General features: G+C 42.1%; 1 protein-coding gene across 1 annotated transcript; it reads right to left on the bottom strand.

The window, feature by feature from the left end:
• Positions 1 to 24: 24 nt before the first annotated feature.
• Positions 25 to 27,594, bottom strand: agpat2 (1-acylglycerol-3-phosphate O-acyltransferase 2 (lysophosphatidic acid acyltransferase, beta)). The gene is made up of 6 exons (XM_014139607.3): positions 27,140 to 27,594; positions 19,677 to 19,810; positions 6,740 to 6,915; positions 6,294 to 6,389; positions 5,237 to 5,309; positions 25 to 5,066 (listed from the first exon to the last, which is right to left on the bottom strand). The coding sequence occupies exons 1-6, from the start codon at positions 27,313 to 27,315 to the stop codon at positions 4,900 to 4,902; spliced, it is 822 nt and encodes a 273-aa protein (XP_013995082.1). The 5' UTR covers positions 27,316 to 27,594; the 3' UTR covers positions 25 to 4,899.

Below are 27,594 nucleotides of genomic sequence, written 5' to 3'. Positions count from 1 at the left end.
GCAATAAAGCACTACAACAGCTCCTTAAGAAACAAAATGACATTTATTATTTTCCAAACAATTCATCAAACATGTTTAATCAATATTTCTGTGAAATCAAGAAACACATCGATATTAACCAGATACTACAATGGGCTTATATGTTGTCGTGTGTGTACGTCTAGGCCACACAGACAGCTCAGCAGGATGTCGTAAGACAGACGCCTTGGCCAGCTCAATGGTTCATAGTCATCTAAAGCCAACAGATTACACTTTAATTGCTTTGGTGAAATTCATAGAATATTTTGATAAGATTTGTTCTTTTTAAATATAACCACACAAACTCAACATGAAAAGTGCTTTATTCATATTTAGAATACTTTAAATCTTTCTCCAATATCTTAAATATAATTTTGTAAACAGCCAGATCAACCAACCAGGCTCCCAAAGTAGTGCTGCAGAGCCTGTTGAGTTAACATATGACGTTTTTAGCTGACACACTAGAAAGTTAAGCTACAAAACATCATGAAAATAATCAATAGGCTAACTATTGACCATGGTCTAAAAATCAATGACAGTATACATTTGGTAGCATCTTTGATGAACATTCAAACCTCTAAGATTTTTAAAAAGACACCACTGCATTTTAAGATAACAAAAACCATGAAAGGCTTACTATTGTTAATATATACTTCTATTAACAAAAATGAATGTCACAGATTTATTTGATGTATTCAGACTGACTGGCGTATGTATATTCCGTACATGGTGGTACTGGCCTTCAAGAACATAAAGATGAGGAAAGCCCGAGCCTTGAGCTGATTTACTCCTCGGAACCAAGTAAGCCAAAAGCCCAGCAGGTGCCGGTAAAGCTACTGTAGACAATCGACTATGAAGAGGCCTCGTATACAGGGTTATTACCAGACAAAGCATAGATGTTTTCACTTCTACAGCATGAGCGCCTCAACAGGGTTGGAGTTAATCAATTCCATTTTTCAATTCAGTCAATTCAGGAAGTAAACTGAAATTCTAATTTCCGGTAAAAAAAAATCTGAGAAGCACTGAGGATAATTGAAGTAGATGTTTTTTTTGGATTGACTGAATTTAAATTGATTGATCCTCAACACTGTTCCTCAGGAAGTTTGGGTGCACAACAAAGAAAAATGCTGGAGATAAAATTAAGTGTACAATTACTTTACCTTAATTTTAAATAAAAACAATTAATCATTGACATTTCTTTGTGTCAGAAACAGACTGTATGCAAAACATAATTCCATTGAAATAAGTTATACTTAAAATTAAAAAGATTGAAAAATAAAGAGTTAAATGCAATAAGTAGTACACAAATAATCCTGAAATACATTCTCAGACCGGTGTTTTTGACAGGCAAAAAGCTGCAAGCGACTTCATTTTAGCCAACTGTAATGTAAAGGCAGTGAATATTAAAAATGTCAAGATCTGGATACAAATTATAATAAGAAGCTGCGTTGCCATACATTAAAAGTATGTCATTCCAGTTATGTCTATTAATTACAAAATATAAAACCTCTCACAAGTTTACAAACTTCACAATCCCAACTTTGATTATTACTACCTTGAATACAAGGCCAAAAACATTCAGCCAATTCCTCGCTTCCTTTAAAAATAGACCACGCCTTTTCCCCACAGTCAGTTCTACATATCATACACCATCCATCGATAAAATCATCAAATTTAATATTCTCAGTTTTGGGTATCATAATTGGTCAGAAAACCACAGTATGTATTGATAGGAGATGTCTATGCGTGTATCCCTCCTCTTCCCCATTCCCCTATAATAGGAAAAGCACCGGTTCATCAAGTATAAAGCTAAGGTAACCACTGACAGCAGCCCTTCTATACTGAATATAAATGTAACATGCAAAGTGTTGGTCCAATGTGTCATGAACTGAAATAAAATATCCCAGAAATGTTCCATTGGCACAAAAAGCTTATGTCTCTCAAATTTTGAGCACAAATTTGTTTACATCCCTATTAGTGAGCATTTCTAAATTGTCATGGTAATTTATCCACGTGACAGGTGTGGCATATCAAGAAGCTAATTAAACAGCATGATCATTACACAGGCACACCTTGTGCTGGGGACAATAAAAGGCCACTAAAATGTGCAGTTGTCACACAACACGATACCACAGATGTGTCAAGTTGAGGAAACGCGCAATTAGCATGCTGACTGCAGGAACGTCCAACAGAGCTCTTGCCAGAGAATTGAATGTTAATTTCTCTACCATAAGCCACCTCCAATGTCAATTTAGAGAATTTGGCAGTACGTACAACTGGCTCACAACTGCAGACTATGTGTAACCACAACAGCTCAGGCCCTCCACATCCGGCTTCCTCACCTGTGGGATCGCAGGGGTGCTGAGGAGTATTTCTGTCTGTAATAAAGCCCTTTTGTGGGGAAAAACTGATTCTGACTGACTGGGCCTTGCACCCAAGTGGGTGGGCCTATGCCCTCCCAGGCCCAACCATGGCCGTGCCCCTGCCCAGTCATGTGAACGCCATAAATGAATTTCCTTCTATGAACTGTAATTCAGTAAAATCTTTAAAATAGTTGCATGTTGCACTTATATTTTAGTTCAGTATAGTTATCATGTAACAATAAGGAACATTTGGCCAAGCAAAGAACGCACAAGACTTAGCTAATAAATGTTACTGTGGTGAAAGGATGCAGCAATTGTTTTAGCATTTGATAATTTACTGGGGAAAAAAATAATTGTACAACATATCAGGGTATATGTTACTTAACTATGGGGACTGCTATCATGATGGTTACCAAAATACAGGTTGGTGTTCAGTTTGAGGAGAATTTGATTCACATTTCACCTCTTCTGAGATGTGTTTTTGGGGTGTAGGTTGGGACAAGCAGGGTTTATTAGTAGTTAGTAAAAACTCAACATTAAAACAAAACTTAACATCTGAAATCTGATCTCGTTTGATGTGGTTAAGCCTCCTGATATCATCACGATACCATCGTCTCCGCAGTGCAGCAAGGACTCCAGACTTTTCATTGGAAACCGTAAAACCGATCAATCACTAACAGAGCACAGGGTTACATTTAAAACAATCCCCTCATTAGAACACTTTGTACTGTACCCGTGTTACATCTAGATCACTTCCCAATGTGTTACTTTTAAAGCACTAGCACACTTTTTCCAACAAAAAACAGAGTTCCTGTTGGACAAATTCAAGTAGGCCCCTCCCTGTTTCATTCAGTTTGCTCCATTTGCTTTGTTTGGCTCTTAAAACGGTTTCCGTTGCAAGATGTAATGAATACATCCTAGAACTCTTGCACTTTGGAGCAGTTTAGATTGAACAGTTGGACATTGCACTTCATAAAATCGCCTTTTATACATCTTAAATAGGTTCTCCATGCACGAAGAACAGAACTTTAAGACATAAAAGTCACATAAAAAAAAAATAACAAGACCATATGATGTAGATATAAATAAAGAGAAATATAGAACACAGCTGAAAAAAAACAAACATTTTGCTCTGTTACATGCATCTTATTTCTTAGGTGGATAGAAAATAAAAATGAAGAAAATCTGTGTAGTACACCAAAAATGCACAACATTTGGAAACTGATAAGTCCAGTAAAGTCCATGAATTCACTGAGGATGGTTCTTGTCTTCGTTGTATCCCTTGGTGTTTGGCGTGGTACATTATATCATGGTACAGTATATCAAGCATGGTACAGTATATCATTGAGCTATTGTGATAAAGTGGTTGAGAAGCCAGTGTGGTTGGTATGCATGTAAGTAAGTAACAATATAGAGTGGATTCCACTGAGACACATAAGGAACAAGTCCCTAAGTCAACTACTGTTGATCTGGTCTCGTTCCTCTGTTGCCCTCCACCTCCCCTCCAGACCCCCTGGTCCTCCAGAGCCCCTGTTCCCCCTCTTCTTCAGAGACAATAGGCTGGAATGCAGAACAGGGGAGGATTCACTGGGGTTGGGTGGGATGTGGTGTTGGGCAGGGGGAACTGTTGTGTGTGCATGTTAAAGCCGGGTGGTTGTGTGTGTCTGAGAGCACATTAAGAAAAAAGATTAGGCAGCACCAGAAGAAGGTATAAATATCCACTGGTGACATTTACGAAAATCTAAAGTCAAGCCGGAGGAAGGGAGAGGGAAACAAGCGAAAGCACAACTACTGCCATAAAATCAGACAACCATAAAGCCACTTAAAAACAGATAAACAAAACAAAATGGTGGACAACAGAGCTATCCAAAAGGAATGCATGATGAACCCACATCACATCCATACCATTCTAACCTGCAGATCAAACAGAGCTGCTGCAGTGAGAGGTCAGGGCTGGAATGTACTGGCTGGGTCAGACCAGGAACCAAACTGGACCAGGCCAACATCAGAAAACTTCATGACGTAGACCCGGTGTGTGCGTTCTGTCCTGGTAGAGATACACTCAAATATATTGGCACCCTTCACTATGTCTTTTAAGATAAGTTGACATTTAAAAAACATTTGGTGTACACACATGTATTTGTTTGATTTACAACTGCACAGGACCAATACATTTTTTTTCTTCTAAAATTGAGATTTTTCACTTAAGTTAAAAATATTGCCTGGACTAAATTATAAAAAATTAATTTGGTTGGTTGGAAGCAATTATCTTGTTTACGGTGTCATTTCTCTCACCCGTGGTAAGTTGCAGGTGTCTTAAGGGTAAGACATAGCCATTCAACCAGTTTTGAAAAGAGAAAACAGAACATTCTGCACCATTGTAAAAGTGCGAGGGTGCCAATATATTTGACTTAATTTGTAAGTAGGTAGGTAGGGAGCTGGGACGATGTGGAGGGGAGAGAAGAGGGGAAGAGTTTGGTGTCTCGGACAGGAAAATGAGGAGGGAGGTTGTTCATGTTTAGTGGTGCAAGGAGGGCCCGTTGCTCTGGGTTACGGGGGCAGAGCCAGAGATGTCCAGGAAGACGGAGCGCATAAGGTCGTAGGACTTGTCGGAGAGGTCGGCCACGTCGTCTGACGTCATGCCCTTCGTCTCAATCTTCGGAAGGATCTTCAGTGTGATGGTCCCTTGTTAGAGCATAGCGTAAACATCAATATCATCATAAACATCACAACAACCCTCATCTTGTCTGCATGGACGCAAAAGACAACTTCTTTCTATAAATAATATCATGAGCCATTAATGTCAAGAGTAGCTGTGGATAACCCCTTTCAATATGAACTACAAACATCTGTACCCGAGTTGAACTGCTTTTCTTTCCGTAGGTAGAAGTTACTGTAGGAGGAGAACACGATGGGAATGATAGGAGCCTGAAACAGAGACAGAAGCAAGAAAGAAAGAGAGAGAGAAGCAAGAAAAGGAATTACCATGACAGTTCGTTCGACATTCGATTTAAGCCCAGGGTACCAAAATACCATTCTTTTTTCCAAGATCAAACCAACAAGTATAATCTACTTTAAGGATGCTTCCCTCCCTCAGGCAAGACAAACATGAACACACAGACAAAGACATGCATGGCTGACTGGCCTACACAGACTGTCTGTACACATATCTATGGGCACGCACGCACATGCACCATCTCCTCCAGCGGCAGACCTAGAGATATCGTTAGCTCTGCATTGGAGCACAACAGTCATGTGTTAATGATATGGGAAACACAAATATACACCATTCTGCAGAGATCTACTATACGGATGAGTGTTTTGTGTTGACCCTTCTGTAGACCAGAGATTCCTCAGATATTTCTGTGTTAGTTAATATGGACCAGCAGGTCTTGGTTACTGTGTTCCATCTGTTTCTCAGATCTATCCACTGATACACATCTACACACAACCTTTGAGCATGCAGGCGCACAAGGCCTACATTGAATACAGGCTACACAGACAAACTACAATAAACACACACACTTCGACACCTCATAACCTGGAGTGAACCTGCGGTGTCTGTCTGGCTCTGTTTCATGTAACGTTCTTTACATTTATTCCATCCATTTCCCTCCCTCAGTCTTTCACTCTCCCCAACACTCATCCTATATCGCCCTCCATCTATAACTTTAGAAACCCTTTCCATTAGGCGCCCTCTCTCCCACTGTATTGCTCCCTCGGTCTTTGCTTCTCTCAGTCCCTCTTACTCTAGCTCTCTTTGTCTTCCATCTATGCCAAAGGTAGTGAAAATGTCCTCTGCAATTCATGGTGTTCAGTCAGTATCCATGCTCGGTTGTTAGGTCCCCCTTGTGAACACCGGAATAGAGGCATGCACGCACACACTCAAACACACACGGCCCTGTGGCTCACTTGCGCTTGCACTGCCAGGTGGAAGGCTCCCTTCTTGAAGGGCAGCAGGTCGCCCCTCTGGTTCCGCGTACCCTCCGGGAACACCCACAGACGGATCTACAGGGGGCAAAGGTTAGGGGTCAAAGGTGAGGCCTATGCGGAAGCATGGAAACAGTATTTAAATATCAGTGGTGGAGATAGTTCTAGACACTAAACCAGAAATAAGCATAGACAAAAACATCAAGTATTCAAACTTGGGTTAAGTTTCAGGATATACTGGCTTGGGAATGAAATTAATTTGTTGTTCAAAGTCTTATGATCTAACAGTATGTCACTCCCTGACATCATTACCAATCATACATTATTGGGCTTTCAGAATGGAGTTAGTCATTAGATTGGAAGGCTCCAGAGCACAGCACGAGTTTCCGAATTAATCCGGGTCCAATTGGTTAGTCCTGTTGAATTACCTGGTCATCCAGCATGGTCTTGGCAGCGTCGGCCATGACACTCTTGGCGTCTCTTGTCTTCTTGCGGTTGATGAAGACGATGCCGCCCAGCCAGCACACGATGCCCACAGTGCCAGCGTACACCAGCTCCTTCTTGGCAACCATGGTGCAGCGATCTGGGAGGACCTCCATTAGACCTGGGGAATGGAAAGGATCTGTTACAGGATCTGGTAGGATCTCCATTAGACCTGAGGGAGAACATGATATTTGAAAGGATCTGTTAATGGATAGGATCTAGCCTATTAGATCTGTCAGGCAGCCCAATATTTTTTCACTAATTAGTCTTCGGAACACTCAGATCAGCACTGAAAAAGAGCGGATGTGAAAAGATGTGTTTTGATTGGTCAAAAGACCAATTAGTGAATAAATATCAAAATTGGGCTGCCTGTGTAAATGAAGCATTCAAGGACCTTTTAGATCTGATTGCTGGGATATTTCATCTGTATGAAATCATCATGTGGGGTTGAATCTAAAACTCAAGAACCAACCATGCATGTAACTGAATTAACGGTTTTGCACAACGATTTAATTGACACCACTGAATGATTTGTAATGAGACTAATACCCTGACTACACGCGAGCGTTGCAAAATAAATGTAGAAATCTGTGTTATTCAATTATTGCACCCACACTGCTCGCAAGCATCTGCGTTGCCAAGGGCTAAAATATAAGTCCTTTCTGACGCAGATCGCACTGCAAGTCCTGCCTCTCCCATCTCCTCATTGGTTTATTGAAGCAGGTACCCACGCGCCATCTCATTGGTTATACCCACGTGGGTGATTGAAAGACGAACTGTGTTGCCGGTCGTCGTGGCAATACTATGAAAGTTTAGATGCCAATCACCATATAAGTTCAAAGAAGAAAAAGCCTGGAAGGAGGAGAGATGACTAGAAACGATTCGGTTGACCGTTTTGGGTGTGGATTAATTGTCGGAGTAGAGGACCTTGTGCATTTCAGGTAAAATAACAACTCAATGTTCATATCCCAGGACAAATTAGCTGGCAACAGCAAGCTAGCTAAATAGGACAAATTAGCTAGCAAGTGCAAGCTAAATTGCTAAATTGCCGTACATGTTTAATGCTTTTCGTCCTGTCCCCAAATTAAATGTAACTGGTTCAGAGTTTGTTTTGATATTTTAACCTGCGTGTCGTGATTGCGTTGTGTAGGGGGACAAAATAAATGTATGCACGATTGCGCACGTGCGCAGCCGGTTTGGGTTCCATGTTAGGCCTTTAATGCACAGTGGTCTGATTATTAGACTTGGGCCTTTAAAACAAATTAATCTAAATGTTATTGGTCGTGTACACATCAAAAGGTGCAGTGAAATGCTTATGTTTCCATCTTCAACAGTGCAGTAACACCCAAGAATACAAACAAATCTCCAAAATAAAAAGAAATTAAGAAACATCGGAAGGAGCAATGTCAGAGTCTGGAATATGTAAGGGATTATCAATGAGCGGATGTGTGTTTTATGGAAAATGGTGAACAACGTAGAAGGTTTGTTCCACAACGCACTACCGGAGTGGAACTAACCATCCACAGAGTTGCATTATTTTCCAGAGGACGCATAGCCCCTTGTTGATTATTCCTTACATATTCCAGACTGTTAAAATATAGCCATGTCACATTTGCCCCAGAAATGTGTACACTTGCCGGTGACAATGAACTACTGCCATTCAATTATTCCGTGTTTGATATACTATGTGTTATAGGAAAATAGTGCACGCTCTAGAATGTACTTCAAGCAAATCTGAAAAAAGTATTCAACAATGCCATGGTATACAAATATGTACACCGAACATAAATGCAACAATTTCAATTTACTGAGTTACACAGTTCATATAAAGAAATCAGTCAATTGAAATAAATTCATTAGGCCTTAGTCTATGGATTTCACATGACTGGGAATACAGATATGGATCTGATGTTCACATACAGTACCAGTCAAAAGTTTGGACACCTACTCATTCAAAGGTTTTTCATGGCAACCATGAGGCAGAGATCAAACCCAATCAAGTAGGTTTGGGATGAGTTGAAGGAAAAGCAGCCAACAAGTGCTCAGCATATGTAAGAACTACTTCAAGATGGTTGTAAAAGCAATCCAGGTGAAGCTGGTTGAGAAAATGCCAAGAGTGTGCAAAGCTGTCAAGGCAAAAGGTGGCTACTTTGAAGGATCTCAAATATATTTTGATTTGTTTAACACTTTTTTGGTTACTACATGATTCCATATGTGTTATTTCATCGTTTTGATGTCTTCACTACTATTCTACAATGTAGAAAACAGGAAAAATAAGGAAAAACCCTTGAATGAGTAGGTGTGCCCAAACTTTTGACTGGTACTTTATATATTGTGGATTGTCCAACATCGGGGCATGTTTGGAATGGGGGTGTTTAAGTTACAAAAAAAATTACTAATAATTAAATGTAAAAGGGTAATATTTTATTTTTATGATTGTATTGCCGTTGTGACCCAATAAAAATATGTTTACTTAATACATTTGCAAAACTTTATAAAAACCTGTTTTTGCTTTGTCATTATGGGGTATTGTGTGTAGATTGTTGAGGAAAACATTTTATTTAATCCATTTTAGAATAAGGCTGTAACATGAAGTGTGGAAAAAGTCAAGGGGTCTGAATACTTTCCAAATGCGCTGTATGATGGTGTGTGTATAGACAGAATATGAATTGAAAAGGTGTGTACAACAGTAGTTATATAGGATGAGCCTTGACTAGAATACAGTGTATACAGTGCCTTCAGAAAGTATTCATACCCCTTGACTTAATCCACATTGTTGTTTTACAGCCTGAATTAAAAATGTATAAAATATGTTTTAAATCTCACCCATCTACACACAATACCATATAATGAAAGTGACAAAAACACTTTTTTGAAAATGAAATATAGAAATCTAACTTAGTTAAGTTCTCCCACACCTTGATATGACACTCCAAATTGAGTTCAGGTGCATCCAATTTCCTTTGATCATCCTTGAGAACCACTTGTGGCCAATTCAATTGCTCGGACATGAATTAGAAAGAAACATACCCATCTATATAAGGTCCCACAGTTGATAGTTTCTGCTCTGACATGCACTATACCATGAAGTGCAGGGAACTGTCCGCAGATCTACGAGATAGAATTGTAATGATGCATATCTGGGGAAGGGTATACACATTTCTAGAGCATTTTCAAAATGCAGATCTTAAAAAATAAAAAAAATCTGCATTTTAAACCATTTCACATGCATTTTATGTTAGAATTCAAGTTAGTGATCAGGGACGCGCAACTAACGTTCTCCACAAAAAAAAGTGAACTTTGATGTGAGTGCTGTCTGCCTGTTCGTGAATTCTCATCGGAGTGCAAAAGTGCAACTGAAGCACAAAATGTGTCTAATGCCAAGCAGAAATCACAAGAAGCATTTTAGATCTGCGTTTACAAAATGCAGCAATATTATTTCTTATGCGTGAAAAAAACTGAATTCTGCGTTAACGCGACCCCGGTAGAGTGCGCCTAGAGCTGGCCTTCAGACCAAACTGAGTAACCGGGCAAGAAGGACCTTGGTCAGGGAGGTGACCAAGAACCCAATGACAGAACTACAGAGCTGCTTGGCTGAGATGGGAGAACCTGCCAGAAGGACAACAGTCTCTACAGCACTTCACAAATCTGGACTTTATGGGAGAGTGGCCAGACAGAAGCCACTCCAGAGAAAAAGACACGACAGCACGAAAGATAAGGCAAAAAAGCCTGTGGTCTTATGAGACAAAAATATAACTCTTTGGCCTGAATGCAAAGCACAATGTCTGGAGAAAACCATGAAGCGTGGTAGTGGCAGCATCATGCTATGTGGATGCTTTTCAGCAGCAGGGACTGGGAGACTGGTAAGGCCAGAGGCAATAATGAAGATCCAGCCAAATCATAGATGAGAACCTGTTACATAGTGCAAACGACCTTAGACTGGGGCCAAGATTTGCATTCCAACAGGACAATGACCCCAAGCAACACAGCCAAAGCAATGCTGGAATGGCTTCAGAACAAGAATGTGAAAGTCCTTGAGTGGCCCAGCCAAAACCCAGACTTGAATTTTATTAAAAATCTGTGGAAAGACTTCAAGATTGCTAATCACCCCATATAACGTAACAGAGCTTGACAAAATCTGCAAGGAAATCCAGATGTGCAAAGATGATAGACATACCCAAGACGACTCAAAGCTGTAGTCGCTGCCGAAGGTGCTTCTACAAAGCATTGACTCCGGGGTGTCGATACTTATGCAAATGAGATATTTCTGTATTCACTTTGTCATTATGGGGTAGTGTGCAGATGGCTGAAATAATTATTTTTTTAATCCATTTGGAATTCAGGCTGTAATACAAAATGTGGAAGAAGTCAAGGGGTATGAATACTTTCTGAAGTGGTTAAAACAGTATGTTAACATTAAAGTTACCAGTGTTCAATGACTATGGACATAGGGGCAGCAGTCTAAGGTGCAGAGTAGAGTACCGGTGGTAGCCAGCTAGTAACAGTGACTAAGTTCAGGGCAGGGTACTGGGCGGAGGCCGGCTAGTGGTGACTATTTAACAGTCTGATGGCCTGGAGATGGAAGCTGTTTTACAGTCTTTCGGTCCCAGCTTTGATGCACCTGTACTGTCCGCCTTCTGAATGGTAGCTGGTGAACAAGACGTGGTTCGAGTGGCTGAGGTCCTTGATCTTCTTTGCCTTCCTGTGGCTATAGATGTCCTGGAGGACAGGCAGTGTGGCCCTGGTGATGTGTTAGGCTGACTGCGCCACCCTCTGGAGAGCCCTGCTGTTGTTGGTAATCAGGCCTACCACTGTTGAGTCAGTGGTCTGATCATTCGACGTCACCCTTTAATGCACAGTGGTCTGATTATTATTGTGAGGAAATTTCTGACCTTGAATGGTGTTCTCTCACCTATCTGGGATGAGCTTTGGCCTTTCGGCCATCTTATCTCACACTGGCCTTACGAAGGCACGGTTAATATGTCATCTATTTGCAGGGCTCTACAGTCGTGGCCAAAACTTGAGAATGACACAAGTATTATTTTTCACAAAGTTTGCTGCTTCAGTGTCTTTAGATATTTTTGTTAGACGTTACTATGGAATAATGAAGTATAATTACAAGCATTTCATAAGTGTCAAAGGCTTTTATTGACAATTACATGAAGTTGATGCAAAGAGTCAATATTTGCAGTGTTGACCTTTCTTTTTCAAGACTTCTGCAATCCGCCCTGGCATGCTGTCAATTAACTTCTGGGCCACATCCTGACTGATGGCAGTCCATTCTTGCATAATCAATGCTTGGAGTTTGTCAGAATTTGTGGGGTTTTGTTTGTCCACCCACCTCTTGAGGATTGACCACAAGTTCTCAATGGGATTAAGGTCTGGGGAGTTTCCTGGCCATGGATCCAAAATATCACATGTTTTGTTCCCCGAGCCACTTAGTTATCACTTTTGCCTTGTGGCAAGGTGCTCCATCATGCTGGAAAAGGCATTGTTCATCACCAAACTGTTCCTGGATGGTTGGGAGAAGTTGCTCTCAGAGGATGTGTTGGTACCATTCTTTATTCATGGCTGTGTTCTTAGGCAAAATTGTGAGTGAGCCCACTCCCTTGGCTGAGAAGCAACCCCACACATGAATGGTCTCAGGATGCTTTACTGTTGGCAGGACACAGGAATGATGGTAGCGCTCACCTTGTCTTCTCCGGACAAGCTTTTTTCCGGATGCACCAAACAATCGTAAAGGGGATTCATCAGAGAAAATGACTTTACCCCAGTCCTCAGCAGTCCAATCCCTGTACCTTTTGCAGAATATCAGTCTGTCCCTGATGTTTTTCCTGGAGAAAAAAGTGGCTTCTTTGCTGCCCTTCTTGACACCAGGCCGTCCTCCAAAAATCATTGCCTCACTGTGCATGCAGATGCACCCACACCTGCCTGCTGCCATTCCTGAGCAAGCTCTGTACTGGTGGTGTCCCGATCCTAAAGTTGCTTCAGCTGCGGGAGACGGTCCTGGCACTTGCTGGACTTTCTTAGGCGCCCTGAAGCTTTCTTCACAACAATTGAACCGCTCTCCTTGAAGTTCTTGATGATCCGATAAGTGGTTAATTTAGGTGCAATCTTTCTGGCAGCAATATCCTTGCTTGTGAAGCCCTTTTTGTGCACATCAATGATGACGGCACGTGTTTCCTTGCAGGTAACCATGGTTGGCAGAGGAAGAACAATGATTCCAAGCACCACCCTCCTTTTGAAGCTTCCAGTCTGTTATTCGAACTCCATCAGCATGACAGAGTGATTTCCAGCCTTGTCCTCGTCAACACTCACACCTGTGTTAACGAGAGAAATCAGTGACATGTCAGCTGGTCCTTTTGTGGCAGGGCTGAAATGCAGTGGAAATGTTTTTTTTTGGGGGGGGGGGATTCAGTTCATTTGCATGGCAATTAATTGCAATTCATCTGCTCACTCTTCATAACATTCTGGAGTATATGCAAATTGCCATCATACAAACTGAGGCAGCAGACTGAAATTTCGATTTTTGTCATTCAAAACTTTTGGCCACGACTGTACACTGACCTTTTTTACAAGGAGCACGTGTGAGCCTAAGTTGAAAAATGTAGACAAAGAAATTAGGAGCACAATGAAACATTTGAAATATTAAAGGGTAGGTAGTAGGGCTGGGCAATATGAACAAAATGTTTGACATGTGACAGTATTTTATGTTTCTGAATAATAAAAGTTCTAAATATGCTTTACGAGTTGTTCCTGACCCTAGGGTGGCAACACAAATGATCAATGGGGCTTTCTCCATTTATACTTTTCAATCTAACTCCAAACAAAAATAATATTCAGCATTTTCAATCAATTTCCACACATTATGATGTTGGCAAAAAAATATAAATTCCTAGTTAATTGGTGATCTGTTGTAAATATGATTATTCTAATTTATAGTTGGAATATCGTGGGCAGGACCAATGATTAAACCAGGGAGGAATTATTGACAGGGTAGGAACCAAAGTGTTGGTCAGTGTTTCCAGGTGACCCTTACTTCATGTAGCTAGCTAGTCAGACAACATATTAATGCTTCGCCTATTTCTCTCTGATAAGATACCGTTGCACAAACATGCTGTAATGGGAATTTTAATGTTTGTGCTTTTCTTATAACTAAATTTCGGTGTTTTATTTATTCAGTGCGCTAGCACCAAGCCAAGGTAGAAAAATGTACACAACTCCCATAGCCTACTTCACAGAGAACATGTCGAAAAGTTAAAACAAAAAGGAAAACATACGAGGTACTACACAAAGAGAAAGCAGGCATGATTCTCTTACATTTTGAGCTCACGGCAAGAAAGCACCAGAGCCTGCCATTCTAACGGGTTCCCACTAGATAACAGCTACAAAGTCATGAATAGCATGAGGTGTGGCTAACGTAAGCCAGCTTGAGCTAGCTACCAAGCTAGCCTACGAACTATGTAGCCACAATAGATCCTCCATACGACTGAGAAATAGTGCATTGTGGGTAGTTTAGAAGTGATCCGTAAAAAAGTTTACAAATATGTAATAACCCCAAAACATAACTATGTTTGTACTTATAGGTAACCAGATCGTGTAAGTCACTACGTATTTGACCACACCGTGTTACATTGGCGAGTAAAAACTCATGCTACCTACCCTTTAAAGCTAGAATGGTGCTCCTAAATCACAATTTCAGGTCGCACAGCAAAAATATTTAGGCACATAGTCGAGTAAAATGGTCACACTGTAGAGCCCTGTATTTGTTTGAGGTGGCTGATGTAATCAGTAACGTTTTGCATTTGATTGGTCTGGAGTTTGGTACTGGGTCAAGTCGCCATGCCTTGTAGTGAGAGAAAAAAAAAAAATCTTGGTCGACCAAGAGTCGTCTGTTCCTTCGACTGGTCCAAAATTTTACTTGTATTTTTTGATATGTAGACACACCCTATGCGTTTTAATTAAATCAACTACACTACTGAGCTTGTCTGATGCTTTAAGCAGACTTAATTATTTAAATCAGACACAAAGGACTCAAGAGGGAGGCGTGTGGCTCAGTTGGTAGAGCATGGTGTTTGCAACGCTAGGGTTGTGTGTTCGATTCCCACGGGGGACCAGTACGGGGGAAAAAAATGTATGAAATGTATGCATTCACTACTGTAAGTCGCTCTGGATAAGAGAGTCTGCTAAATGACTAAAATGTAAATGTAAATCAAGATAGCTTAACCAGAAGAAAAAAACCTGTTCCCTAGCCACTTCCTCCAGCTGCTTCTGGCCTTCGCAGATTCTGTCATTAGGCTACTGAAGTGGCCGCTAATAGGCTACACTAGGGGTCGGCAACCTTTTCCATTTGGAATGGCAATTTTTCTTACCCAGGGATGCAAACTGGTGAGGGCCCAAAAGGTGACACTTTTTTTTGCACTGAAACATGCAAACAAATCACAGGTTTTAACTAATTAAACAAATAATATGATCTACATGATCAGTCTCTGTGTGTAACATAAAAAGTGGTTAATGTGAACCTAACTCGCAGCTTACATTTTTTTTTAACAAAAGCAAATGTTATTTGTTGCCTAGATTTTACGAAAAATGACACTCAAGTCTTGACAAAAAAACAAAAAACAGTACACTAATATTGCAGTTAGCCATGACAGCCTTTATAATAGAATGTTTGTGACCCCACACACCTAAATATCACATTTGGGAAAAAAACATCTTAAAAGCAGAAATAGAATGAAACAAACAGGCATTCCACTTTTGCTCTATTATAGTGGCAACTATAGACGTCGATCAAGTGCACAAGGCTACATGTATGCAAAAATAACTTTCACAGAGTACAAATGTAATAATCCCCCTCAAATCACAAAAAAGTGTTACTTTCAAGTTCAACACAACAAAAGCAATACCTTTGAGCTACACTGCAGGTTATTACATTGTACACTTTCTGCCTGTGGACATCTGTCTACAATGTGCCAGCAGAGCATGATACCCTTTGTTGGCATAATTGATCTCTTTCAGGCAGAGTACACACCTGGCATACCACTTTTTATCCACTATATTGAAAATGACCTCATTCTGAAAATTAACCACATACTGTAGAGGGAAAACATTAGTTCGTTAGCTAGTTAACATTTTACACCGTTTTTCCTAGCCACCGTGCTTCTACACCTGCATTGCTTGCTGTTTGGGGTTCTAGGCTGGGTTTCTGTACAGCACTTTGAGATATCAGCTGATGTAAGAAGGGCTATATAAATATATTTGATTTGATTGCCAGGGTCCAGGCAGTAAGCAACTAACGCGTTAAAACGTGAGGAACGGCAAGGAGTTGTATACCAGTTAACGTTAATACTATAGCAAATTGGTTAGGTTACTAACGTTAGCTCATCTGATATTGTAACGTTAGCCAGCTAGCTGTCGGACTTTATTAGCCAGCTAAATTTTACACAATAAACTTAATTACTTGATGTTGCTCAACATTTCTCTGGCTAGCTAACGGAGAATTTGGTCCAGCTTCTATAGCAAGATACTTAATGCTAACAATACTTGTTCCACCACACTTTCTCCCTCACCTCAAACTTTCCAAATACCAGTTGTTTTTCGGTTACAGCTCATGAAGTACGCTTCATCACCCCGTCTACTTGGTCAGGCTTCTCACCTACCTCTTCGTTATCGTTCGGCAAACTGATTTTACACCCGACTGCTGTCTTTCCAGAGCGCTCGCTGATTCTGTAATTAGCAAAGTGGTTGTCTCTTCTCTTCAGTCGCGCGCTGCATTCTGTTATATGAACGATTGGCTGAGCCTTAGATACAGACAGTATCGCTTACGCACGCGCATCACTCGTTCGCTTACGCACGCGCATCACTCGTTCGCTTACGCACGCGCATCACTCGTTCGCTTACGCACGCGCATCACTCGTTCGCTTACGCACGCGCATCACTCGTTCGCTTACGCACGCGCATCACTCGTTCGCTTACGCACGCGCATCACTCGTTCGCTTACGCACGCGCATCACTCGTTCGCTTACAGCCAGCAGTGATCCAAAGCCCCCCTCCCAAACGTTTCTCATCGGATCTACACAATGCACGTAGGTCACCAAATTTGGATTCAAAACGGCAAATTTCACCGAAAAGATGACTAGTTTGCATCCCTGCTTACCATTTCTATCGATCTGTGTGCCAGTTATGATTTTCATGTGAACATTTGTGGAACAGTTTCATTTATTTTATAATAAAGTCTTTGTATCTCAAAATCATTGTCATGTGATTAATACAAATTCTATCTAAAAGTAACTTATTGCCTATGAAAGATTGCCTATATAAAGCCAACAAATAAAAACAATGCAGCCTACAGGTAGAAAATATCCTGATAAAAATAAATCACATTGGCTAGGCATGGCCTGTCTACAAGGAACATGAAAAATTGTATTAACTATCAAATTGGTCCAGCCACAAGCTTGCACTAACAAACTTGCAGCATTGTATAGAATATTCTGGACCCTCAGAGTTTCCAGAGCCAGTGAGATCCAGACAGACACAGCTGTAGGCTATTAGCACAAGGGATAAGAAGTAAACAAGTACGCCCCTTATGACTTTCCACCAGATCAGAGCAGGACTTTCTTTTCCCCTTTCACCCCGAGGGGTTATCGAAAGGGAGAGAGCTGGAAAGGTTAAAATTGGCTACATTGAGGAACAATTGTCATTCTCAATGGATGTAAAAACAGACTTTGTTTACTTGCCGTTTGATGTGAAGATGAAATTACTTTGAGAAGCGCCACAGCTCATTAGTGGTGGTGAGTCAAGACACTCAGAAATACTATCAGATCCCCAAATGGGCACATCTATAAACATACATTTGCATACATAGGCCTACTTCTGCGCATAATCAGGTGTGTGTCCTTACTCAACATTGAGAGGAGCGCTCCAAAACAAAACAACTCAAACTGACAACTCGTAAATGGAATGAAATAAAACTTGTGTAGCCTAGGTTGTGTGCTCTGCAAACAACGTGTCCACTCTGAAAATGACAACTGTAAAAGACTAATAATAATAATAATAATAATAATAAATTGAATGCATTAACAGAAGTTCCGGTAACCAAACAAACATTGTAATAAGAAATTATGGGAATTAACGGTAACTGTACTACTGGTGAGCCAATCTTGTGGCCTACACAATGGATTAGTCCACTGAGACAGGTGTCAATCAAAACAATTATTTTAACAACTGCCAGATTAAGTGCTCTTTGAGGCCAGGAGCAGAGAGAGAAGCTAGAGGCAAAAGGCCGGGATTGTTCATGGGGAGCGAAGCTAGGGACAGAAGGTCAAGGTTGTTCATGAGGAGGGAAGCTAGTCACAGAAGGCTGAGGTTGTTCATGAGGAGGGAAGCTAGGGACAGAAGGTCGGGGTTGTTCATGAGGAGGGAAGCTATGGACAGAAGGTCGGGGTTGTTCATGGGGTGCGAAGCTAGGGACAGAAGGTCGGGGTTGTTCATGAGGAGGGAAGCTAGGGACAGAAGGTCGGGGTTGTTCATGAGGAGGGAAGCTAGGGACAGAAGGTCGGGGTTGTTCATGAGGAGGGAAGCTAGGGACAGAAGGTCGGGGTTGTTCATGAGGAGGGAAGCTATGGACAGAAGGTCGGGGTTGTTCATGGGGTGCGAAGCTAGGAACAGAAGGTCGGGGTTGTTCATGAGGAGGGAAGCTAGGGACAGAAGGTCGGGGTTGTTCATGAGGAGGGAAGCTAGGGACAGAAGGTCGGGGTTGTTCATGAGGATTGGGATCAGCAGGTGGAGCAGTAGATTATCTATTATGGAAGGTTGGTATGGTAACTCCGACCCTAGATCAGCCTCCTGCGGTGTGTTCTCAGCTCTAATGAAGCACCTCTCTCCTTCACTGTCACACTCCTCTCCCTCCCCCTGTCAGACACAATCACCTCCTCTCTTTCTCCCTCCCACACGCTCCCCCTCCCTTTCATTCCTGCTGTCAGTCTCCTGGCTTGCAGCCAGCTCATATCACTCAGTCACCACCAAGATAGATACACACTGACTACTCCAGCCAGTTGTTAAAGTGAACACCCCCCCACACACACGGAACACAACCTAGGCCCTATGAGAATCCAAGTGGGAGACATACTAAGAATTCCTCTCCTCTGCTCACTGACCAGCATAGTGGGAAAGAATGACTGACCAACTCTCTGAATAGACATTTCATTCAAAGACCTTTACAATGTAAACAAAATCTCCCATGAGGGGATACCAAAGATGATCAATTTTGATGTGAAAATGCATAACACATTCTGCATTCAATAACTAAATACAGCCAGTCAGCCTCAAGGCACTAATTAAGGCTAGTGCTGCACAATCCTCTGGTGCCAAGCATAATGCAGTTTATATTGATCCATGCCTTTCTCTAATGTTAAACATTCGTAACCACATTATTTACAAAATACACCATCTTAAAATAGTGCTGTTGATTGCACCAGTCTAGCCCTAGAGTTAAGCTACACAGTCGCTGTTGGGTTTAGAATTAGACAGCCATGTCAGTGATCGGAGCTTGTGTGATGGTATACCAAATGACAGTTGTCAGTCTTCGCCCACTGAAACCATGCATATCATACCCACTAGCCTCCTCCCTCAGAATAGAGTGCTCTGTGACTGGCAGCACTCAAACCATTACTAGAAGATTCCCTTAGGAAGTGAGCTATGGAGGGTAAAGTTGAGTTAGTGAGAAGGGAGAAACCCAGTGTTTGCATTCAATACAAGAAGGAAGAGACTCAGAGAGATCAGGGAAACGCCTCGATCCTATTCAAAACTGTGTGTGTGTGCACGCGTAAGCTTGCATCTGTGTGTGTGTGTCGGTCCGTTCATTCGTCCGTGTGGGTCTCCTACCCAGTACGTCCAGGGAGCTCTGGTGGTTGGAGATGATGACGTAGGGTCCCTCTGTCTGCAGATGTTCCAAGCCGCTCACGTCAAACCTCAGACCCAGGAAGTATTTCACGTGATGAACCAGAGCACGGATCACCCTGGAAACCAAGGAAGGAACAACAATAATAATCAATTCAATCTTTATTTGAAAACCATTTCAGTGTCAAACGGTGTGACTAGAAACAAAACATTAAACGGCAGTGTTTCAGAGCATCAGTTCTGCTCAGTCCATGTTCACCAGGTGAGCAGACTAACTACCTCCTAACCATAATGAGTAGGCTAGTTACACTACAAATACACATTTTGTGTATGTATTTGAACACCCCTTGAAATTAGTGGATTTGGCTATTTCAGCCACACCCGTTGCTGAATCGAGCACACAGCCAAGCAGTCTCCATAGGAAAACATTGGCAGTAGAATGGCCCATTCTGAAGAGTTCAGTGACTTTCAACGTGGCACCGTCATAGGATGCCACCTATCGAACAAGTCAGTTTGTAAAATGTCTGCATTGCTAGAGCTGCCCCGGTCAACTAAGTGCTGTTATTATGAAGTGGAAACATCTAGGAGCAACAACGGCTCAGCCGCAAGGTGGTAGGCCACACAAGCTCACAGAACAGGACCGCCGAGTGCACTCACTACAGACTGCCTCTGGAAGCATCGTCAGCACAAGAACTGTTCATTGGGAGCTTCATAATATGGATTTCCATGGCCAAACAGCCGTGGCACACAAGCCTAAGATCACCATGCGCAATGCCAAGCGTCGGCTGGAGTGGTGTAAAGCTCACCGCCATTAGACTCTGGAGCAGTGGAAACGCGTTCTCTGGAGTAATGAATCACGCTTCACCATCTGCCAGTCCGGTGGACAAATCTGGGTTTGGCGAATGCCAGGAGAACGCCATCTGCCCAAATGCATACTGCCAACTGTAGTTTGGTGGAGGAGGAATAATGGTCTGGGGCTGTTTTTCATGGTTCAGGCTAGGCCCCTTTGTTCCAGTGAAGGGAAATCTTAATGCTACAGCATACGATGACATTCTAGACGATTCTGTGCTTCCAACTTTGTGGCAACAATTTGGGGAAGGCCCTTTCCTGTTTCAGCATGACAATGTCCCCGTGCACAAAGCGAGGTCATTACAGAAACGGTTTGTTGAGATCGGTGTGGAAGAACTTGACTGGCCTGCACAGAGCCTTGACTTTAACCCCATCGAAAACCTTTGGGATGAAGTGGAACGCCGACTGCAAGCCAGGCCTAATCGCCCAACATCAGTGCCCGACCTCACTAACGCTCGTGGCTGAATGGAAGCAAGTCCCTGCAGCAATGTTCCAACATCTATTGGAAAGCCTTCCCAGAAGAATGGGGGCTGTTACAGCAGCAAAGGGGGGGGGGGGGACAAACTCCATATTAATGCCAAAGATTTCAGAATGAGATGTTCGATGAGTAAGTGTTCACATACTTGTACCATGTAGTGTATATTAAAAGTATAGTTCCTCACATTATGCTATTTGAAAAAACTATCCAACAATCTCCACATCGATAATTGCCAATCCTCAGTGTGAAAGAGCAGTGGAAGTTATAGGTCTACTGCTGCATTGACCTATGGACAATGAGTTCCATGTGCTCATTTCTTTAGCCGCCAATGGATCACGGTGTATCAATGTGTCCATATGGCAGAACCTGGTGATCTCGCATTAGTTGACTTATCAATTTAATTCAGATTTTTATGATTAACCACGTGAAAATGATTTTGAGAAACGAAAATGTTATTATTGAAATGAAACTGTTCGACGTAAATGCACATATGAAAATCCTAACCGGCACACAGAACGGTAGAAAATCGTAGGATAAATTGTAAGCTTCCCCAAACTTGAAACTCACTCACTGCCCATGAAGTCTTTATGAAATCATTGCCTCCATAGTCAGAATCTGCCTATAGGCTACTTTGAAGCAAGGCATGCCTCATAATATGAAATAAAACATTCAGGTTTTAAACAATTAAGTATGCTTTTCGAAAAGCATACTTCCTCCAGCTCACATTGTAAAGTGGTGGGTGACGTACTGATAAAAGCACATGCTTTCCTCCAGTAGCACCCAGCTGAGGAGTTGCAGGAGAAATCTCCCTCAAAATAGGCTCTGATTTGTATGCTGTGCGCGTGTGATGGTTGTGATGGAGAAATAAGATACATGATGAGTAACGAAAATACACACAGGCCAATTTAATTCCACTAAATTAACCTTTAGACCAATAAGCATGACGATCAAATGTATTTATATTGAGTGGCATTTCCATCTATTAATAAAAAGCATTATTTTGAAATGGTCTTTTTTTTTCACCTAGTCATTAAGGCCAGCAAAATTTTTATTTCAAATCGCCTTCTCATTTTATTACATTTTTCAGCCAAAAGCCGGCGATTACCAGCTAATGGAAACCCTGACCATCACATACAACTGCATGGTTAGACTCACCATCACATACAACTGCATGGTTAGACTCACCATCACATACAACAGCATGGTTAGACTCACCATCACATACAACAGCATGGTTAGACTCACCATCACATACAACAGCATGGTTAGACTCACCATCACATACAACAGCATGGTTAGACTCACCATCACATACAACAGCATGGTTAGACTCACCATCACATACAACAGCATGGTTAGACTCACCATCACATACAACAGCATGGTTAGACTCACCATCACATACAACAGCATGGTTAGACTCACCATCACATACAACAGCATGGTTAGACTCACCATCACATACAACAGCATGGTTAGACTCGTCTGCTGTTCTTACAACCATAATAAGTGGAAAGAAATGGTTCTGTTAGAGTTGGGGTCAGTTATAAAATAGCCTTCCCTACATAACATATGAATAATGATAGCCTGTACTACACCATAGGCAATGGTATTTAATCAGAAACACAATGTTGTCTACTTCTACCCTAATACAATTTAGTTTCACACAAAGTAGACTGGCCTGAGATGTCTGTTTTTCTCATTACTGACTATGCATCTTAGTTTAAGGTAGGCTGAGGCTCTCTGTAAGGAAAGCAATAACAATCATGCTGAAGAGAGGAGGGCAAGGCAGGCATAGCATAAACTCCCAGATCTGTCCGGGACACAAGGCTAGCAGCGCATGCTCTCTAACAGATGGCCTTCATTACTGGAAGACTACAGCCTCTGTCCCTAAAGGATGAAGAAGTGTGTGGTTCTGTTTACTCCAGTCTAGCATTCAACATACTGTCCACTTTACTCTCCACTGGCCCCTCCCTGTGTGGGTTTAGAATACGACCAACACCGCTCAAGACACAAGAATGAATGTGTAGAGTGCAATGAGTGCAAACTAGAGACTGGATCTGCATGTCAAAATATGATCTTTAAACCCGAATAAAAACACTATCTCCTCACTATCACAACGATAAAACCGTCCAATCTTGTGCAAAAGCATGCGTGATTGTGCAAGGCCTCGATCGACAGGCAAGCTGCTACTCTTATTCGACTACAGCAGTTGTAAAGAGGAAGAAAATTGCCTTAAATTCAGTTGCAGTCGCAATGTCAACAACTGACATATCACAACGGTTATCCTCTAATGATCCCGTTTAGGTTGTCAGCTTCCTCCTGTCATTGCATGACTGCTCTCTAAAAGACTCATTTTAACCCTTGTTTTGAACAATTTCAAAACCAGCAAAGCCAACAGTATCTTCGACAAAAGTCTTTACTGTTTAAGTGTTTCACAAAGTGTTTAAATTAAATATTAATTGAGCAAGGTCAGGGTGACCTCAAATCTATCCCAATGCATTGTTCCAGTTTCAACAGATAAACGTGCCAAAGTTCCATTCTAAGCAGTCCGAGAGACAGTTGACATAACCCAGAGAAAAGAGTTGACAACACACTGCAATACACTACATAGCACATCATGGTTCACTAGCACACTGACAGGTCTGTAGTACCGTTGACATCTAGAAGCCATTCCCCTTGAGCAGTGTCTAAATCTCATCTGTTTCCATCCCAAAACTCCTATGTGACGATTCAGGTTGGAATCTTGCAGCAACATTCCTACAGGGATGTAGACAGTGCCATCCCTGTCCTGGCTGAGAATAAAATGACTCTACAAAAACAGTCTCTCATTCTAGACTAATTGCTAGAAATGCCTTTTGCCATGTGATAATGCTCAACACACCGACACTAGTTTGGCAGGAAAACATGGCCAACCTATAGGCTTTCAAAGACACTAAGCATTGAGTGGGTGTTTGACCTGGGGCTGTAAACCAGGGTCATTCACACAGAGTGAACCTGGTTCAGGAGTCCCAGTTCCCACTAGCAATTTGAGGGTAGATGACCGTGACAGGCTGTGTCATCCTTCGTGTTGAATCAGTCAACTCTTTCTAATACGGCCTGCCCCCTCTCAGTCTGTGTCACTGTGTATCTGGATCTCCATCTTCCACTTCTTCCCACACGCTCCCTCACACACTCAATCTCTCTGTCTCTCACACGCATGCAAACACACACACTTGTTGGCGACTGTGAAAAGGCTCCAGCTGCAAGAAAACCTTTGGGTTAAGAGAGAATACTGCCAGGTGCAACATGACACCACAGCCAATACTTCTGGTCTGCACACCTGGCTGTGAAACAGTTCTGTTATTCCAAGACCACTGAACCAAGTCAGTCTGCCAGTTGTGTGATCACTAACATAAAGGACAACAGGCAGCACAAAGCTGAGGAAGCCATACACTGATTTCTAGGGGACCTTTCGGAAGAGAGAAGTTACAACCAGTCGGAAACACGAATATGAATGGGAGGGACAATCTGACCCCTACTCCTCTCTTATTGTGTCCAACCGGCCATGTCTCACTAGCCACAGTAAAATATGTCCCAATCCTCCTGGCCTGCAGACCAGTTGACTGACAGTCCCTGTGCCCAAGAATGCAAAGGTAACCTGTCTAAATGACTATGGCCCCTTAACACTCACATCTGTAGCCATGAAATGGTTTTGAAAAGCTGCTCATGGCTCACATCAACACTATCATTCTAGACCCACTCCAACTCACATACCGCCCCAACGGATCCACAGATTACGCAATCTCTATTGCACGCCACACTGCCCTTTCCCACTTAGATATAAATAACACCTATGTGAGAATGCTGTTAATTTACTACAGCTCAGTGCCCTCCAAGCTCATCACTAAGCTAAGGACCCTGGGATTAAACACTTCCCTCTCCAACTGGATCCTGGTCTTCCTGACAGGACACCCCCAGGTGGTGAGGGTAGGCAACAACACATCCGCCATGCTGACCCTCAACACGGGCGCTCCTCAGGGGTGCGTGCTTAATCCCCTCTTGTACTCCCTGTTCACCCACGACGGTGGTAGGCCTGATCACTGACAACGATAAGAGTCTATAGGGAGAAGGTCAGAGACCTGGCAGTGTGGTGCCAGGACAACAACCTCTCCCTCAACATCAGCAAGACAAAGGAGCCGATCGTGGACTACAGGAAATGGAGGGCCAAGTACGCCCTCATTCACGTCGACGGGGCTGTAGTGGAGCGGTTCGAGAGCTTCAAGTTCCTCGTTGTCCACATCACTAAGGATCTATCATGGTCCAAACACACCAACACATTCATGAAGAGGGCACGACAACGCCTCTTCACCCTTAGGAGGCTGAAAAGATTTTGCATGGTCCCTCATATCGTCAAAAAGTTCTACAGCTGCTTCAATGACAGCATGTTGACTGGCTGCATCTCCGCTTAGTATCACAACTGCATGGCATCTGACTGCAAGGCGCTACAGAGGGTAGTGCGGACGAGCCAGTACATCCCTGAGCCAAGTTCCCTGCCATCCTGGACCTCTATACCAGGCAGTGTCAGAGAAAGGCCCTAAAAATTGACAAAGACTCCAGCCACCCTAGTCATACATTGCTGTCTCTGCTACTGTATGGCAAGTGGTACCAATGCTCCAAGTCTGGAGCCAACAGGATCCTAAACAGCTTCTACCCCCAAGCTATTAGACTGCTAAATAGTTAGTTAAGTAGTTAACCAAATAGCTACCCGACTATCTGCATAGACCCTTGTTCCACTTACACTGCTGCTACTGGTTACTGTCACTTTATTCCTAGTTATATGTACATACAGGATCTACCTCAAATACCTCGTACCACTGCACATCGATATAACACCTGGTACCCCTTGTAAGTTAACGTAACTCATTGAGTACTTTTACATGCACAGTAATAATTCGATATTAATAACCCCTTGAAATCTACGTGCACGCCCCGCGAAAATCTAATCTGCATAATAATAATAAAAATCCATCAGTTTAAGCTAGATAGGGCCGGACGATATGGCCAAAATATATCACTGTATTTAAAAGACACTTTTTAACAGTAACTGTATTTTAGGTTTTAGAATACAAATTCTCTTTAGGTGTAGTGCGTGACCCTTTGGTGGCAACACATACATTCTAAGTTATTTCAATGGATATTTCTCCATTCTGACTGCTATTCAATTCAACTTCATACATTTTCATTTGCATTTCCACACTGCCACGTAGGGCTGGACAATATTGAACCAAATGTTGCAATTGCGATTTGAATTGCGATTTACACCTTACAGATATGTAAAACTCAACAATTTCTAAGATTTTACTGAGTTACTTCATATAAGGATATAAGTCAATTGAAGACGTTTGAGGAACTGATTTGACGAACTGAAATAAATGTGTAAAGATGTCTAAATGTCTGTTTTTGCTTTGTCATTATGGGGTATTGTTTGTAGATTTATGAGGGGGGAAAAAACGATTTAATGTATTTTTGTAATGTAACAACATTTTGAAAAAGTCAAGGGGTCTGAATACATTCGGAATGCACTGTGTCCAATGACATTAAACCAACTGATAAAATAAAACATCATCTTGCCTTGGTCCTGTTTAGACTTGAGACACAAAATCGATGACAATGCATGGATTAAAGTGGCATTTTTTTGCAGTTGTTGGTTTACATCTGTGCAAAGAAAAAAAACACGCCTGTTGGATACATGTTTCGATCTGGTTTCCATCCACGAAAATGTCGGGCCCTGAGGCCATGTCTGAATGCCATATGTAACGACAACGTTAGCAAGCTACCTAGCATTAGCCGCATGATACCGTACAGAAAGTCCACACATCTGGCAATGCATTGGAGCTAGCTCGCTAGCCTTCTTACCAACCGCTGGATAGCCATCTCGCAGTCCGTTACAAAATGCAACAACGAATAGGTGAAAATATCTGCAAATAGCTTTTCTGAAAGTAGAAACAAATAGTGATGCTATGGTTGCATTATTTCAGTCTTTGGCAAGCTATCTAGCTACTGTAGCCATCTTCCATTACCATGAGCAAACGTTAGCTAGCAATGCACGGCTCGCGTTGTTGTACAACCTGGAACTTACCTCATGTTTTCGATGTCTCTGCCGCCGCTTTTCAGAATACTAAGCGGAATCGCAATCGCAGCCAAAATCATCATATAGGCCACGTAGAAACACTTTTTAAAATAAAAAACAAAAGTGCTGCTGGTCCATAGCAGGAGTGGGACCAGCAGCAGTAGGAACACCAAGAGCGCATCCATACTGATTCCTCCACTGATACTGCCAGCAAGAGTCTCTGATGGTGCTAGTTAGTGTTGTGCAAGCATTAGCAGCACTGTGTGGCACCGACTGACATTACAACTGCCAAAAGGCAACACAAAACTTGTGCAACTTCGGTGGTGCACGACTCGTTCTCTAGATGAATATAACTCGTGGACAACACTGTTCAGTCAACGATTGTGAAAAGCAGCCTCATGTAGAGGTTCCGAAGGTAAATTGACATGGAATTCGATGTTTATTCTGTTTCCGGTTGCACCTTA

Source organism: Salmo salar, chromosome 01 (assembly GCF_965601325.2).
Source record: "Salmo salar chromosome 01, fSalSal1, whole genome shotgun sequence".
Lineage (NCBI taxonomy): Eukaryota > Metazoa > Chordata > Actinopteri > Salmoniformes > Salmonidae > Salmo > Salmo salar.
Note: the sequence above shows the minus strand (reverse complement) of the source record. Positions and strands in the feature narration are given on the sequence as shown.

Excerpts from the sequence above, each read along its gene's own strand:
- agpat2 (XM_014139607.3), bottom strand. The coding sequence starts at position 27,315 with ATGGATGCGCTCTTGGTGTTCCTACTGCTGCTGGTCCCACTCCTGCTA. Across the intron at positions 19,811-27,139 it reads AGAGACATCGAAAACATGAG|GGTGATCCGTGCTCTGGTTC; the intron begins GTAAGTTCCAGG and ends CTTGGTTTCCAG. Across the intron at positions 5,067-5,236 it reads AGAAAAGCAGTTCAACTCGG|GGACCATCACACTGAAGATC; the intron begins GTACAGATGTTT and ends TGCTCTAACAAG.